General features: G+C 38.6%; 1 protein-coding gene across 1 annotated transcript in view; it reads left to right on the top strand.

Annotated features, from left to right (window-relative positions):
• Window positions 1-17989, top strand: part of PDE11A (phosphodiesterase 11A) — a 430340-nt gene that overhangs the window by 48754 nt on the left and 363597 nt on the right. Inside the window, exon 2 of the mRNA XM_082466844.1 lies at window positions 5292-5450. Within this exon, the coding sequence (XP_082322970.1) occupies window positions 5292-5450 (159 nt within the window). The remainder of the gene's footprint in view (window positions 1-5291; window positions 5451-17989) is intronic.

Genomic DNA, 17989 nt, shown 5'->3' with positions numbered 1-17989 from the left:
ATTAGCAACCTTACATCAAATTAATCAGCAAGTCCTATTGATTCTACCTCCTAAATATTTTTCAACTCAGTCCTTTCCCATCACCCCTACCACCAATAGCCACCATCCCAGTCCAGAGATGGTTTATCTCTCACCTAGACTTCTTGCCTCCCATTCATTCTTTACATGTAAGCCATAATAACTCTTTCTAAAATGAAGAATCATCCATATTACTCCCACCTACCTTCTTAAAACCCTCTAGTGACTCCCTCTTCCTGTATGGTAAATTTACAATTCAAAACCTGGTCGCTAAGCACCCCGTCTTCAGCTTCCAGCTGGTTTTTTTTGTTCCATCTCTGACTCTTCCCTTGAGAACCATCTTCAACTTTTTTCAGTTCCTCAAATTCACCAGCTTCCTATTGCCTCTGAATTTTGAATACTATTCCCTCTTCCTGGGAAACCAATCCTTTGGCTGTCAGCTTAAAAATTTCACTTTCCTTGGGAGATTCCCCCCCGCCGCCCCCCTCCCTCAGACTGTGTGTTCCACAATGCCCTATGTTTCCTTTACTACTACACTCATTTGTGGTCATTGCTTGGCTAGCAAAATCTATTTTTTGCTATCTTCCATTTTTAAACTTTCCCTCTCTCTGTAACATCAGAGTAATATGTTCCTTTATCTAATTATTTCCTTAGTTTTCTTCATCTCCTATGATTAATTTATACCTCAATTTTGGACTCAACTTTCTTCATTTTCTTAAATTGGAAAATTAATCTAGAGATGAATATAATTGGAAAGTATGCAGTTGTATCAGCTCTTCTGACCTCTCATTAGATGGATTATATCAAGTTTTGAGTTAATTTGTGAGAATAATCCCATAAATAGTGTAATGAAGACGTGGACAAAGTATGTTTTATGATGCATTATTTTTAAAAAAACATTAAGACTTAATAAAATAAATTTATCTTCCCAGCTTTTAAATTGGAAGATTAACACTTACCACATATATCAACATAATTATCTTTTTCTCCTCAAGTTACAAGTTTATCAGGTGAGTGTAGAGAGTTGGAGAGATGGTGAGGAGGGTTTACTATATTTTTGTTCCCCCTGGTCATGATGAAGCATCTCCGTGTTTATTGTTGTCATGTGGCTTTGGATATTTTGGCAATGAATACCCCACAGTCTTGGTGTTTGATTTACTCAGAGTTGGACTTTGGTGGATGACGCCCTTCTCCAGAGATACAGACTACCACAAAGGTAAAAGCAGAAAGGCTTGCCTATTCCAGAGTGGATTTTCAAGTCGTCTCACATGGTCCACACCAATGATATGTAACCACCAGAATACATTCCACTCTCTTTGTTCCTTCCCATTTTAAGGCTTTTCTTATCAGTGAACTTTATTGATCTTACTAGTGACTAAGCCCTTTATCATTTTGGACAATTGTTCTCATGTGAGAATCAGCTATGAGCATTTAAAATCAATTAAAAACCAATGCTTCATATTGATTGATTCAATTTGGGATGGGGTGAAGCCCAGGCACTGGTACTTTGAAAACCTTCTCAGGTAATTCTCACATGCAGCCAGGGTGGAGAACCACTGATTTTAGGTTGCAGGATATACCTCACTGATTTATCAACCTTCTTGACTTTCTTTATATGTAGACTTTCACCTTCATCTCAAACTTCCCCATTCCAGTAAATGGCACTTCCATCTATATAGTTTCTCAAATTAAAACCTGAGATTCATTCTTCTTTCTCTAGACCCCCATCACCAACCAATTCATTAGGAAGTACTGTAGACTCAACATATCCATGTATTTTTCCTTAGCTCCATTGCGTTTCTTTTAACCCAGACCATCTTCTTGCCAAACCTGGACCACTGAAATTTCCTTACTGGTTTCTCTATTCCAACCCTATATCATCTTCCACAAAGTTCTTAAACTTTTTATTATAAAATATTTCAAACCTTTAGACCAGAAAAGACCATCAAAGTTTATAGAATTTTAGCATTGTACTACATTTGCTTCACAGTTTTTTTTTTTAAAGAAGGAAAATTGTGTTGTTAGAGTTGAAGCCTCCCTCTACCTCTCCCTCATGCTATTTCCTCCCTTCCTCCCTGGCGGTAACCACTTATATCAATTTAGACTTTATTATTCCCATGCATGCGTTATACTGTTGCTACATGTATGAATCCATACATAATATTTAGTATTGTTTTTAAATTTTGGTGGTATTATATACATGGCATCAGATTGCAGCTTGTTTCATTTAACATGTTTTTGATGTTTGTTCATGTTAATACAAGTAGCTTTAGCTTATTCCTTTAAATTGTATAGTATATCAAAACAAGACATCATAATTTGTTTATCCTTCTATTGACCAATATTCAAATGATTTCCAGTTTTTTTCTTTTCATAGTTGATGTTGCAGTAAACATTTGTGCATCTCTCTTCCGTACATGTACAATAGTATCTCTAAATATAAGCCATGGAGTGAAATGTGGGGCCTTAGGGCCTTTTCAACTTTCTAATATTTTGCATAATTACAACACAGTCTTAAAAAAAAAAAACACCTATTACTCAGGAAAAGTGTTGTGGAACACCTCTAGTAAGCCAGTATGAAGTAGTAAATGAGAAATAAAAGCTTTGCTCTCTCAGATCTTATATACCAGTGATGGGAGAACAAATAAACTAAGATGATGATTTCAGAGAATGCTAAGTGCTGCATAATGAATCATAGCATCCTTCTGCTTCAAGATCTTCAGTGATTTTCCATTGCATTTAGGAATAATATAACTCCTGTCTGGTCCTGTAAGACTTGGTACCATCTGGCCCCTGCCTTCCTCTTCCATTTTCCCTTTGGCTTCCTGTGCTCTTGCCTTTGACCTTTGAGTTTTTGGAAATTACTAAGCTTTTTCTTGCTTCAGGACCTTCACGTGTGCATTGTTCCAGGTTCCTGGAACGTTTTTCCCACCATTATTTGACTGGCAAATTATTACTCGTGACTCATGTCACAGCTTACTTGTCCTGTCTTCAGAGAGAACTTCCTTGATCCCCATAAAAATAGGTTCCTTCTTTTGAGTCTCTCTCGTGGCACCTTGTCTTTTCCTCAGTATCACTTAGCACAATATATGATTATACATTTATATGTCATCTGCCTCACCTACTGAATTTCAAGTTCATTGAAGGCAGGGATGATGCCTCTTTTGTTTCCTGCTGTATCTCCTAGCTCACAGCCTGACACATAATGGTTCCTCAGTGAGTGAAAAAAAAAGTAATACAAATTAGTGTTTTTCTGAAAGTTTAGTTGCAGGCTCATCTTGAGCAGGAGATTTGGTTTTGTCTGGGTTTTGATTCCCCTCTCTCCTGAGGGCTCCCCTCTCCCTAACTAAGGGTTTAGAATGGCCTCCATAGGCCCCAGACCAGAATCAGGCCTTATTACAAAGAGGGTTCCTGTTCTTTTGATATTGGGGATATCACAGAGGTCTTTTGATATTGGGGATATCACAGAGGTCATAGAAGCCCAGCACTGTTTGGTCTTGAAGTTATCACCTTGTCTGCAGCCCGCCTTCCTAGACCCTCAGTCAGATAAAATTCATAGCTCTCAATGGTGGTTGACAGCAGTGCTTTGTTTTTGATTTTTAAGCCTCTTTTAACAAGGAAATATCAAGATCATTGGGAGACGCCTCACTTCAGCCCCTGGCTTGAAACAGTGAGCCTGGATCCAGTTTATCTTCTTCCTTGGAATGTTTTTAGTCCCTATTACCCTTTTAGGAGCCAGTCTTTTCTCTCTCTCACTCTCCTTTCTTCCTTCTTTTTTCTCCCTTCCCTTCCCTTCCTTTCCTTTCTTCTTTTTCTTTTCTTTTTTTTGGCCCACTCGGCATGCGGGATCTTAGTTCCCCAACCAGGAATCAAAACCATGCCCCCTGCAGTGGAAGCACAGAGCCTTAACTACTGGACCACCAGGGAAGTCCCTCTCTTTCTTTCTTTCTTCCTTTCTTTCTTCCTCCCTTCCTTCCTTCCTTTTCTTTCTTTCTCTTTCTTTCCATTTGAAAGTAAGTTGAAGGTAGTATGACATTTCACCTCAACATACTCTAGCATGTATATCCTAAAAATAACATTCTCCTACATAATTACAATACCACTATCACACCCAAGAAAATTTATATTGATACAATGATATTATCTAATGTAAAGTCCTTGTTCAACTTTCTCTAATTGTCTTCCTCCCAAATTGCATAACAATTTTCAATGAAGGATCTCACATTTCATTTAGGTTTCAGGTCTCTTCAGTCTTCTTTAAGCCAGCACAGCTCCCATGGCTTTATTTTTATTTTTAATTTATTTCATCTCTTATGATACTGACATTTTTGAAAAGTGCAGGTCAGGCTTCTGATAGAATGAGCAATAATCTGCATTTTTCTTAATTTTCTTTTCCTGAATGATCAGATTCAGCTCTTTAACAAGAACATTCCACATTCTTCATGACGTTGTGTCCTTCTTATTGCATCACATCAGGAGGCGCGCGTGGTGCTGTTTTGTCTCATTAATGGTGATGCTAAGTTTGATTACTTGTTTAATATGATGTCTACCAGATAATGATAAAGACATCTTTTTCTCTTTGAATTTAATGAGGCACTTTGAGACTAAGTGAATACCCTGTTGAATAACAATTTTTCATCCAATGGTATTGGCATCTATTGATGATCCTTGCTTGTATCCATTATTGTATCCGTAGTTGCAAAATAGATATTATATAATTTTATCAGTCCTTCTACATTTTTTAGCTGACATTCTGTAAAGAAGCCTTTTACCTCCTCCCTACCCACCACATTAAAAACATTTTTAAAAATATTTAAAATGTATCAGTATGGGCTCATAAGTTCTATTTTTTTCACAGGATCATTTTGACCAAGGAAACATTGCTTTTTCTGCATACTTTTTCATAATGCTTAATATATATTTCTTATATGATACTTCATAGCCAGTTGTCTATGTGAAATAACATATTTTAATAAATAGCACAGTGTGAAGTTCTATTAAAACCACTTGCCCCTTCCCCAATTTTGATATATTGTTGTAGTGGGGTTTAAAGTTTCTCTCTTCGTTTACCATGGTTAAAAACTATGGTGGTGATTTATTTTCATTTATGTTCCTTTGGTGAATTCAACATGAAATCAAATCTATTCTTGTTATTAAAAATCCGTGAGGTGAAGTTCCCAGTGATAAGGTATCACACACAGAAACATTCTCTCTCCTTCTCCCTGACAACAATGCAAATGCAGTTAATGATGCCCTCTCTGTCTTATTTTTAGGATCGAAGATTCAATGATGAAATTGACAAGCTAACTGGATACAAAACAAAATCATTACTGTGCATGCCTATCCGAAGCAGTGATGGTGAGATTATCGGTGTGGCCCAAGCAATAAATAAGATTCCTGAAGGTGCTCCATTTACTGAAGATGATGAAAAAGTAAGATTTCATGCTTTTTGTGACTTGTACTTTCCTTCTTGATCATTGATTGCTTTTCTCCCTGAAAAGGACAGGAATTATGTGAATAGCTGTTGGATTAGCCCATTCATGGATCAAAGAGCTTTTTCTCATATTACACGAAATGTAATGGGAGTTTTTTGCTATTTTGTAGAATGTGGTATAATTGAAAATAATTACTTCATCTTCTTCTTAGCTTACTTTTCATGGCAAGCCTTAGTAGTATTCTTGTTATTCCCTAGTCTTTTTTTTAAAGATTTTTTTGATGTGGACCATTTTTAAATTTATTTATTTATTTATTTATGGCTGTGTTGGGTCTTCGTTTCTGTGCGAGGGCTTTCTCTAGTTGTGGCAAGCGGGGGCCACTCTTCATCGCGGTGCGTTGACCTCTCACTATTGCGGCCTCTCTTGTTGTGGAGCACAGGCTCCAGACGCACAGGCTCAGTAATTGTGGCTCACGGGCCCAGTTGCTCCGCGGCATGTGGGATCTTCCCAGACCAGGGCTCGAACCCATATCCCCTGCATTGGCAGGCAGATTTTCAACCACTGCGCCACCAGGGAAGCCCCTATTCCCTAGTCTTTATCTTCCTTATAAATAAGCTTTTTAATTGAGGATCACAGCACTACCACACATGGCCCAGGGAAAGATAGGGGAGATAGGAAGATTACTGTGTTTCAGAAGCTCAGCACTTTCTCTTATATTTTCATAACTACTGTGAAGAATTGTTTTCTCAGTTTTTATATAAAAATCTCAATAAAATGAATGTTTTTAATTGTTATTCCAAACTGCTAATAAAAAGAACATTATTTGTGTCCATGAAGAGCAGTTGGCCTTGGTAGAGTGATGTACTTTTTGCTCTGAAATTTTGAGTTCTCTCACCAGCATTTTATTCACCAGCTCATTTTAAAGAGAGACCTTCAAAGACCTGAAGTTCTGGCTTTGAATCTCTTACCTTCATATTGAATAGAATCTGGTGGAATATTTATAAGATTTGTGGTAAAAGCAAATCTCAAGTTAGTTTGTTTAAGTTTGATGACTGCCATACTCTTACTTGATTATAAAAGACACTTTATAATTTAACCTTCTGGCTGTGAGGTTACTATTTGCCAGTGCTGATTACTAATGCATTAAATTAATGCAAATGTTCTGGTATAAAAGGTCAACATAAAATATGATTATAAGGAGACAAGATTTTTTAAGTGTGAAGAGAGTCCTTTATTGAGGTCATTTCTGTAGTCAAATTTGAACAACCCAGATCCCAGAAAATGTTTATAAACTCTTAGAGCATGATAGGACCTCAGGCAAGGTCTTACCAATTCAATAATCAACTACAGTGTTCAAGGCACTTGTGTTGGGGCCATAGGAGACAAAGATAAATCCCAGATGTGCTATGCCATGCGGGAACTGCACAAGGAAGAAGGCAAGGTCAGCAGTAAGATGTTCTAGGACATGTTGTGAGGGCCTAGGAAAGGGAGGATGAGTCTTACTTGAAGAATCTGAAGAGGCTTTGATCTAATCTCTGAAGAAAGTGTAGGCTTCCCTAAGACAGCCAGGTGAGAAGGTGAGGCTGTTTAGGAACGTATAAAATGTAGTCTACCTCATTCACTATGCAAATGTTTCCATGGGATGTACAGATAGAACAAAAATTTTATTTTGTGCATTTTGTACTGAAGATGACAGAGTCCTATAATTATGTGCCTCTTATAAGGACTTAGATAGAAGGATTTGAGCTTTGTCTTTCCAAGCATAACAGCCAAATGCCCACAACATCTCCCAAACCGTTGAGTTTATACACAGATATTAGTCCTGCCTTCACTCTGTCTCCTTCATTTAAGAGGATCCCATTATATATTTAATTTTCATCTATGATTCCATTTACGTTAGATTTGTTTTCTGGACTTTTCTCATTGGATTTATACTTATGATATAGGGCTTCATGAGCTCTGGACGGTTTAAAAGGAAGGTATGCGCAGAGCTTTGTCCCTGTCTTGAACAGCATCAATGCTTAGCTGTACTGAGTACGAGAGCTGGGACTGAGCTCCAGCTCGGCTAGAGACAAGCAGCCTGCTCTGGGTGAGCCACTTAACCTCTGACTTTGTTTCCTCTTCTGTTGACTAGACTGTCTACCATTCTACAGTATGAGAATTCAGTAATCATTAACAAATACTTTGCAAAATATAAGAAACTTGGCAAATGTAAATATAAACTTTTTTTTAAACTATCATTTTCCCAAAGAGTTTCAAAATGTTATTCTATATTTGTCACTTATCCCCAGCCAATTTATTTCTTAGGTTTAACTTCATTGGAGTATTTCCTTGCTCAAATGTTATATTTTTTCTCCTCTGCAATTATCCCATGTGCCCACAGTAACATTTTATTTTCCAAGCTCTACGATTTCCTCACCTGATTAAAAAACCCTACTTTAGTCTCACTTCTTGGAAAAAAAACCTTACCACTTAGGGCAGGTAGGTTGTGTTCTTGCAGGTGACACTGGATGGAGAATATTTTTATCTCAAATTTTGTATCTGGCTCTTTCCTGCAAGAATTCTATATATTGTAAACCAAACAGGAGTGGTGAAGAAGAAAAGCAGAAAACAAAATCTAGAAATGATTAATGGGAAAGAACAAGATCTAGAAACATTTTTTCAAATAAGAGAAAACATTGTGGCATAATGGGTGCATACAGTCCAGATAGCGAGTCTACCTGGGTTGAAGTTCCATCTCGGCCATAGCCTGTGTAACCTTGGGCAAGTTACTTAGCTTCTCTATGCTCCCATTTCCTCCTTTTAGGAGAGAAATTATAATAATAATACATATCTCCTAAGGCTGTAGGGGGTTAAATGAGAAAATACAAGGAAAGAACTTGGAAAAGCACCTAGCACTTAGTAAGTCCTCATAAAAGATTAGCTTTTACTGATACAACGTTAATACATGTAAGATACAGTCAGGTCTCAGTTAAGAAATTACCTTTGTATAATTTAAGTCTCTAAGTTTTTATTAAACACAATCTATATGCGAGTTTCACTGTTGGAGTTTCAACAACGAAGTGAGGGATATACTTCTTTATAAATTCACAGTTCTCTTGTGTGATTGTTTATGCACATACTGTTTTACTTGATTGTGCAAGATTATGCTTATACCAATTTGTATTCTACTTTTTAAAGTAATTTCTTACATACGTGTCCACATGTGAATGTAGTCTACATTTGCCATTTTTAGAGATTATAAAGTTTTCTTCTTTTTCTTTTTCTGTGTAGTCTAGCTTGCGCAGTCATTGTCCTATTACTGGAAATGGGTTGTTTCCAGTTTTTCACTAACACAAATAGCCCCTGAATGAACATCTTGAACAAGTCACCTTTTTCTTTTGTGATATTTCCTTGGGGTATATTCTAGAGAAGGAAATTACTGAGTCAAAGGGCAAGAAAAGTTTTATAGCTCTCATTCCAAGTTATCAGATAGCTTTTGGAAATACCGTACCCATTTACAACAGTAGCAACATACATATACCTCTCTTCACAGAGCCCTGACAGGTTTGTTCAATTCACATTTAAAAACTCAAATTAGTTTGCCTTAGTCTGCTAGGCAGGCTTCAGAGAACCTCCTCCTGCATTTACCAGTATAAACTCCAGCAACAGAAGTTTCAGTGTTGCCTGCAAGTAAGGAAACATGGGAGGGAAATGGAAGCACAGTGTTTAGTGTTAGGTGAGGGACACCAGATCAGAGAGCCTTTGGGGCAGGTTCAAGTCTTTGCCTGCTACATGTTAGCTCAGTGACCTTGAGCAAGTTGCCCCATCCCTGTTAGCCTCAGGACCTCCTAGCATTGTGAGGAGTAAAATAGAGCACAGATGTAAAGTGCTTAGGGTAGCACTTATTATCAATAAATGAGCTTCATGAAATCTCACCATCTACTTCAAACCCAAAAGAAAATAATTTGAACCCTATTTGTTATTTTACTTTATACATACAACTGCTATGTCATCATCCATATGGGTAGTGGTAAATTTATTGCACAATGTGATTTGTATGTCCTGATATCTTAAAATGTCAACTTCTGGAGACTATCAGCTGTGTTATGTTTGGTGTAATTCCAAAACATTTTGCAATATTAGAATCAGTAAATTATTTGCCTGAGATAAATTAAAAATTAAATGTGGTGCATTCATTTCTAGTCTATTTACATCCCTAACATAATTGTCCATAGGATCATATTGTGTTTCTTGAAAATTCCATACATACCTAAGTTTCAGTGACTGTGCTGTATCATGTAATAGTTGATGGCAGCTCCTAGAAAGGTCATCAAGTCCATTTCCCACCAACCCTGCCCTCATCCAATGCAGGAATCCACCTGACAGATGGTCATCCAGGCTCTGCCTAGAAACTTCCCTTTCAATGACTTTAAAATCATCATGCTCAGGGCTGGGCTTCAAGATGGCAGAGGAGTAAGACATGGAAATCACCTTCATTCCCACATATACATCAGAAATACATCTACATGTGGAACAACTCCTACAGAACACCTACTGAATGCTGGCAGAAGACCTCAGACTTCCCAAAAGTCAAGAAACTCCCCACATACTTGGGTAGGGCAAAAGAAAAAAGAAAAAACAAGGACAAAAGAATAGGGACGGGACCTGCACCTCTGGGAGGGAGCTGTGAAGGAGGAAAAGTTTCCACACACTAGGAAGTCCCTTCACTGGTGGAGACGAGGGGTGGCCGTGGGGGAAGCTTCGGAGCCATGGAGGAGAGCACAGCAACAGGGGTGCGGAGGGCAAAGGGGAGAGAGTCCCCCTCAGAGGATCTGTGCCGACCAGCACTCACCAGCCTGAGAGGCTTGTCTGCTCACCTGCCAGGGCGGGTGGGGGCTGGGAGCTGAGGCTCGGGCTTCGGAGGTCAGATCCCAGGGAGAGGACTGGGGTTGGCTGCATGAACACAGCCTGAAGGGGGCTAGTGCACCACAGCTAGCCGGGAGGGAGTCTGGGAAAAAGTCTGGACCTGCCTAAGAGGCAAGAGACCATTGTTTCAGGGTGTGCGAGGAGAGGGGATTCAGAGCACCTCCTAAACGAGCTCCAGAGATGGGCGCAAGCTGCAGCTACCAGCACGGGCACCACAGACGGGCATGAAATGCTAAGGCTGCTGCTACAGCCACCAAGAAGCCTGTGTGCAAGCACAGGTCACTATCCACACCTCCCCTCCCAGGAGCCTTTGCAACCCGCCACTGCCAGGGTCCCATGATCCAGGGACAACATCCCCAGGGGGAGCACACGGTGCATCTCAGGCTGTTGCAACGTCACACCAGCCTCTGCCGCCACAGGCTGGCCCCGCATTCTGTACCCCTCTCCCGCCGGGCCTGAGTGAGACACAGCCCCCTAATCAGCCGCTCCTTTAAACCCGTCCTGTGTGGATGAAGAACAGATGCCAGAGGGTGACCTACACAAAGAGACGGGACCAAATCCAAAGCTGAACCCCAGGAGCTCTGTGAACAAAGAAGACAAAGGGAAATTTCTCCCAGCAGCCTCAGGAGCAGCGGATTAAATCTCCACAATCAACTTGATGTACCCTGCATCTGTGGAATATCTGAATAGACAACGAATCATCCCAAAACTGAGGTGGTGGACTTTGGGAGCAACTATAGACTTGGGGTTTGCTTTCTGCATCTAATTTGTTTCTAGTTTTATGTTTATCTTAATTTAGTATTTAGAGCTTATTATCATTGGTAGATTTGTTTATTGATTTGGTTGCTCTCTTCCTTTTTTGTTTTTATAAATATATATATAATATATATTTTTTTTCCCTTTTCTCTTTTTGTGAGTGTGTATCTGTATGCTTCTTTGTGTGATTTTGTCTGTATAGGTTTGCTTTTACCATTTGTCCTAGTGTTCTGTCTGTTTCTTTTTTTTTTGTATAGTTTTTAGCACTTGTTATGATTGGTGAATTTCTTTTGTGGTTTGGTTTCTCTCTTCTTTCTTTCTTTTTTTTTTTACTTAAAAATTTTTTTAATAATATTTTTTATTTTAATAACTTTATATTTTTTAAATTTATTTTTTATTTTTTACTTTCTTTCTTTTTCTCCCTTTTCTTCTGAGCTGTGTGGCTGACAAAGTCTTGGTGCTCCGGTCAGGTGTCAGGCCTGAGCCTCTGAGGTGGGGGAGCTGAGTTCAGGACATTGGTCCACCAGAGACCTCCCGGCCCCGTGTAATATCAAAGGGCCAAAGCTCTCCCAGAGATCTTCATCCTAATGCTAAGACCCAGCTCCACTCAACGACCAGCAAGCTACAGTGCTGGACACCCTATGTCAAACAACTAGCAAGACAGGAACACAACCCCACCCATTAGCAGAGAGGCTACCTAAAACCATAATAAGTTTACAGACACCCCAGAACACACCACCGAACATGGTCCTGCCCACCAAAAAGACAAGATCCAGCCTCATCCACCAGAACACAGGCACCAGTCCCCTGCACCAGGAAGCCTGCAGAACCCACTGAAACCACCTTACCCACTGAGGGCAGACACCAAAAACAAAAAGAACTACGAACCTGCAGCCTGAGAAAAGGAGACCCCAAAGACAGTAAGTTAAGCAAAATGAGAAGACAGAGAAATACACAGCAGTTGAAGGAGAAAGGTAAAAACCCACCAGACCAAACAAATGAAGAGGAAATAGGAAGTCTACCTGAAAAAGAATTCAGAATAATGATAGTAAAGATGATCCAAAATCTTGGAAATGGAATGGAATAAATACAAGAAACGTTTAACAAGGACCTAGAAGAACTAAAGAGCAAACAAACAATGATGAACAACACAATAAATGAAATTAAAAATTCTCTAGAAGGAATCAGTAGCAGAATAACTGAGTCAGAAGAACGGATAAGTGACCTGGAAGATGAAAGATGGAAATAACTACCGCAGAGCAGAATACAGAAAAATGAATGAAAAGAATTGAGACAGTCTCAGAGAACTCTGGGACAACATTAAATGGACCGACATTCGAATTATAGGGGTCCCAGAAGAAGAAGAGTAGAAGAAAGGGATTGAGAAAATATTTGAAGAGATTATAGTTGAAAACTTCCCTAATATGGGAAAGGAAATAGTCAAGTCCAGGAAGCGCAGAGAGTCCCATACAGGATAAATCCAAGGAGAAACATGCCAAGACACATATAAATCAAACTATCAAAAGTTAAATACAAAGACAAAATATTAAAAGCAGCAACGGAAAAGCAACAAATAACATACAAGGGAATCCCCATAAGGTTAACAGCTGATCTTTCAGCAGAAACTCTGCAAGCCAGAAGGGAGTAGCAGGACATATTGAAAGTGACGAAAGGGAACAACCTACAACCAAGATTATTCTACCCAGCAAGGATCTCATTCAGATTTGAAAGAGAAATGAAAACCTTTACAGACAAGCAAAAGCTAAGAGAATTCAGCACCACCAAACCAGCTTTACAACAAATGCTAAGGGAACTTCTCTAAGTGGGAAACACAAGAGAAGGAAAAGACCTACAATAACAAACCCAAAACAATTAAGAAAATGGTAGCAGGAACATACATATTGATAATTATGTTAAATGTAAATGGATTAAATGCTCCAACCAAAAGACATAGACTGGTTGAATGGATACAAAATCAAGACCCGTATATATGCTGTCTACAAGAGACCCACTTCAGACCTAGGGACACAAACAGACTGAAAGTGAGGGGGTGGAAAAAGATATTCCATGCAAATGGAAATCAAAAGAAAACTGGAGTAGCAATTCTCATATCAGACAAAATAGACTTTAAAATAAACACTATTACAAGAGACAAAGAAGGACACTACATAATGATCAAGGGATCAGTCCAAGAAGAGGATATAACAATTGTAAATATTTATGCACCCAACATAGGAGCACCTCAATACATAAGGCAAATGCTAACAGCCTTAAAAGGGGAAATCGACAGTAACAGAATCATAGTAGGGGACTTTAACACCCCACTTTCACCAATGGACAGATCATCCAAAATGAAAATAAAGAAGGAAACACCACAAGCTTTAAATGATACATTAAACAAGATGGACTTAATTAATATTTACAGGACATTCCATCCAAAAACAACAGAATACACTTTCTTCTTAAGTGCTCATGGAACATTCTACAGGATAGATCATATCTTGGGCCACAAATCAACCCTTGGTAAATTTAAGAAAATTGAAATCGTATCGAGTATCTTTTCTGACCACAATGCTATGAGACTAGATATCAAGTACAGGAAAAAAACTGTGACAAATACAAACACATGGAGGCTAAACAATACACTACTAAATAACCAAAAGATCACTGAAGAAATCCAAGAGGAAATCAACAAATACCTAGAAATAAATAACGATGAAAACATGACCACCCAGAGCCTATGGGATGTAGCAAAAGCAGTTCTAAGAGGGACGTTTATAGCAATGCAGTCCTACCTCAAGAAAGAAGAAACATCTCAAATAAACAACCTAACCTTTCACCAAAAGCAATTAGAGAAAGAAGAACAAAAAAACCCCAAAGTTAGCAAAAGGAAAGAAATCGTAAAGATGAGATCAGAAATAAATGAAAAAGAAATGAAGGAAATGATAGCAGAGGTCAATAAAACTAAAAGCTGGTTCTTTGAGAAGATAAACAAAATTGATAAACCTTTATCCAGACTCATCAAGAAAAAAAGGGAGAAGACTCAAATCAATAGAATTAGAAATGAAAAAGGAGAGGTAACACGTGACACTGCAGAAATACAAAGGATCATTAGAGATTACTACAAGCACCTATATGCCAAAAAAATGGACAACCTGGAAGAAATGGACAAATTCCTTGAAAAGCACAACCTTCCAAGACTGAATCAGGAAGAAATAGAAAATATAAACAAAACAGACCAATCACAAGCACTGAAATTGAGACTGGAATTAAAAATCTTAAAACAAACAAAAGTCCAGGACCAGATGGCTTCACAGGTAAATTCTTTCAAACATTTGGAGAAGAGCTAACACCTATCCTTCTCAAACTCTTCCAAAATATAGCAGAGGGAGGAACACTCCCAAACTCATTCTACGAGGCCACCATCACCCTGATACCAAAACCAGACAAAGATGTCACAAAGAAAGAAAACTACAGGCCAATATCACTGATGAACATAGATGCAAAAATGCTCAACAAAATACCAGCAAACAGAATCCAGCAGCACATTAAAAGGATCATACACCATGATCAAGTGGGGTTCATCCCAGGAATGCAAGTATTCTTCAATATATGCAAATCAATCAATGGGATACACCATATTAACAAATTGAAGGAGAAAAACCATATGATCATCTCAATAGATTCAGAAAAACTTTTGACAAAATTCAACACACATTTATGATCAAAACCCTCCAGAGTAGGCATAGAGGGAATTTACCTCAACATAATAAAGGCCATATATGACAAACCCACAGCCAACATCATTCTCAATGGTGAAAAACTGAAAATATTTCCACTAAGATCAGGAACAAGACAAGGTTGTCCACTATCCCCACTATTATTCAACATAGTTTTGGAAGTTTTACCCACAGCAATCTGAGAAGAAAAAGAAATAAAAGGAATCCAAATCGGAAATGAAGAATGAAAGGAATCCAGATCGGAAAAGAAGAATCTAAATTGGAAAAGAAGAAGTAAAGCTGTCACTGTTTGCAGATGACATGATACTATACATAGAGAATCCTAAAGATGCTACGAGAAAACTACTAGAGCTAATCAACGAATTTGGTAAAGTAGCAGGATACAAACTTAATGCACAGAAATCTCTTGCATTCCTATACACTAATGATGAAAAATCTGAAAGAGAAATTAAGGAAACAGTGCCATTTACCATTGCAACACAAAGAATAAAATACCTAGGAATAAACCTACCTAAGGAAACAAAAGACCTGTATGCAGAAAACTATAAGACATTGATGAAAGAAATTAAAGACCCAGACAGATGGAGAGATATACCATGTTCTTGGATTGGAAGAATCAACGTTGTGAAAATGACTCTACTACCCAAAGCAATCTACAGATTCAATGCAATCCATATTAAACTACCAATGGCATTTTTCACAGAACTAGAACAAAAAATTTCACAATTTCTATGGAAACACAAAAGACCCCGAATAGCCAAAGGAATCTTGAGAAAGAAAAACGGAGCTCGAACAATCAGTCTCCCTAACTTCCAACTCTACTACAGAGCTACAGTAATCAAGACAGTATGGTACTGGCACAAAAACAGAAATATAGATCAATGGAACAGGAGAGAAAGCCCAGGGGTAAACCCACACACATATGGTCACCTTATGTTTGATAAAGGAGGCAAGAATATACAATGGAGAAAACACAGACTCTTCAATAAGTGGTGCTGGGAAAACTGGACAGGTACATGTAAAAGAATGAAATTAGAACACTCCCTAACACCATACACACAAGTAAACTCAAAATGGATTAAAGACCTAAATGTAAGGCCAGACACTAAAAAACTCTTAGAGGAAAACATAGGCAGAACACTCTATGACATAAATCACGGCAAGATCCTTTTTGACCCACCTCCTAGAGAAATGGAAATAAAAACAAAATTAAACAAATGGGACCTAATGAAACTTAAAAGCTTTTGCACAGCAAAGGAAACCATAAACAAGATGAAAGACAACCCTCAGAATGGGAGAAAATATTTGCAAATGAAGCAACTGACAAAGGATTAACTTCCAAAATTTACAAGCTCATGCAGCTCAATATCAAAAAAACAAACAACCCAATCCAAAAATGGGCAGAAGACGTAAATAGACATTTCTCCAGAGAAGATATACAGATTGCCAACAAATACATGAAAGAATGCTCAACATCACTAATCATTGGAGAAATGCAAGTCAAAACTACAATGAGGTATCACCTCACACCAGTCAGAATGGCCATCATCAAAAAATCTACAAACAATAAATGTTGGCGAGGGTGTGGAGAAAAGGGAACCCTCTTGCACTGTTGGTGGGAATGTAAATTGATACAGCCACTATGGAGAACAGTATGGAGGTTCCTTAGAAAACTAAAATAGAACTACCATACGACCCAGCAATCCCAGTACTGGGCATATACCCTGAGAGAAGCATAATTCGAAAAGAGTCCTGTACCACAGTGTTCATTGCAGCTGTATTTACAATAGCCAGGACATGGAAGCAACCTAAATGTCCTTCGACAGATGAATGGATAAAGAAGATGTGGCACATATAAACAATGGAATATTACTCAGCCCTCAAAAGAAACTAAGTTGAGTTATTTATAGTGAGGTGGATGGACCTAGAGTGTGTGATACAGAGTGAAGTAAGTCAGAAAGAGAAAAACAAATACCGTATGCTAACACACATATATGGAATCTAAAAAAAAGAAATGGTTGTGTAGAGTAGGGGCAGGACAGGAATAAAGACGCAGATGTAGAGGATGGACCTGAGGACACGGAGAGGGTGAAGGGTAATCTGAGACGAAGTGAGAGAGTGGCATGGACATATATACACTACCAAATGTAAAACAGATAGCTAGTGTGAAGCAGCCGCATAGCACAGGGAGATCAGCTCGGTGCTTTGTGACCACCTAGAGGGGTGGAATAGGGAATGTGGGAGGGAGCAGCAAGAGGGAGGAGATATGGGGATATATGTATATGTATAGCTGATTCACTTTGTTATAAAGCAGAGACTAACACAACAATGTTAAGCAGGTATACTCCAATAAAGATGTTTAAAAAAATCATCATGCCCTTTAAAGTTTTTGCAGAATTAGCAATAATTTTATCGGTAGTGGTTAGAGTTTTGTGTGAAATATAGTCTACCATATGCACGTATTAATAATTTAAGTTACGTACTGACAAGTTACTAGTTTGGTAATTCACATTGCAAGTGCACCCAAAAGCGGATCATACAGAAGAGATGGTCAGAATTTCCTGGTTTCCCTCATGCGTTTCCAACAAATGTTCCTATTTTTCCGTGATATGTATAAGCTAGCTGATTTCAGTCATATGACTAGATTCCTTGCATTCAATTAATTTATTGCTTCATTTTCCTGAGTGAGTAAAAGGAAGTGTTATTTTGCAGAATAAAATAATGAGACCTCAATAGGAGCAAACATTTGGGTTCTGTCAAGTTGTATGTGCACACCAGGGGAAACCTAGGATGTGGAAATAAGCATGGGCTCTTTTCCGACCTTCCTAGGTTGTCTATACCTGGGCCTCGAAGGAGCTGTTTCTTATTGCATTGTTGCATGAAGACTATGTCTATTGTGGTTACTTTCCAACAGCCGACATATAAGCAGTTGTGGCTTGAAGTTCTTCTTTGGCTAATCTGTATAGGGTCTCTTTAGCCTGTGATCGATCACCTCTCTCCAGCTCATAATTTGGAGTGTTCAGCTACCCTGCTATTCTCCTTCGTGCCAGCATGTTCAGACACCCTGCAGAGCTGGGATGCAGCCAGCTGAGCTTGGCTGCCACAGGACTGGCCACATTCCAAGAACTTGTT

This window comes from Balaenoptera physalus (assembly GCF_965194825.1).
Source record: "Balaenoptera physalus genome assembly, chromosome: 6".
Classification (NCBI taxonomy): Eukaryota; Metazoa; Chordata; class Mammalia; order Artiodactyla; family Balaenopteridae; genus Balaenoptera; species Balaenoptera physalus.
Note: the sequence above shows the minus strand (reverse complement) of the source record. Positions and strands in the feature narration are given on the sequence as shown.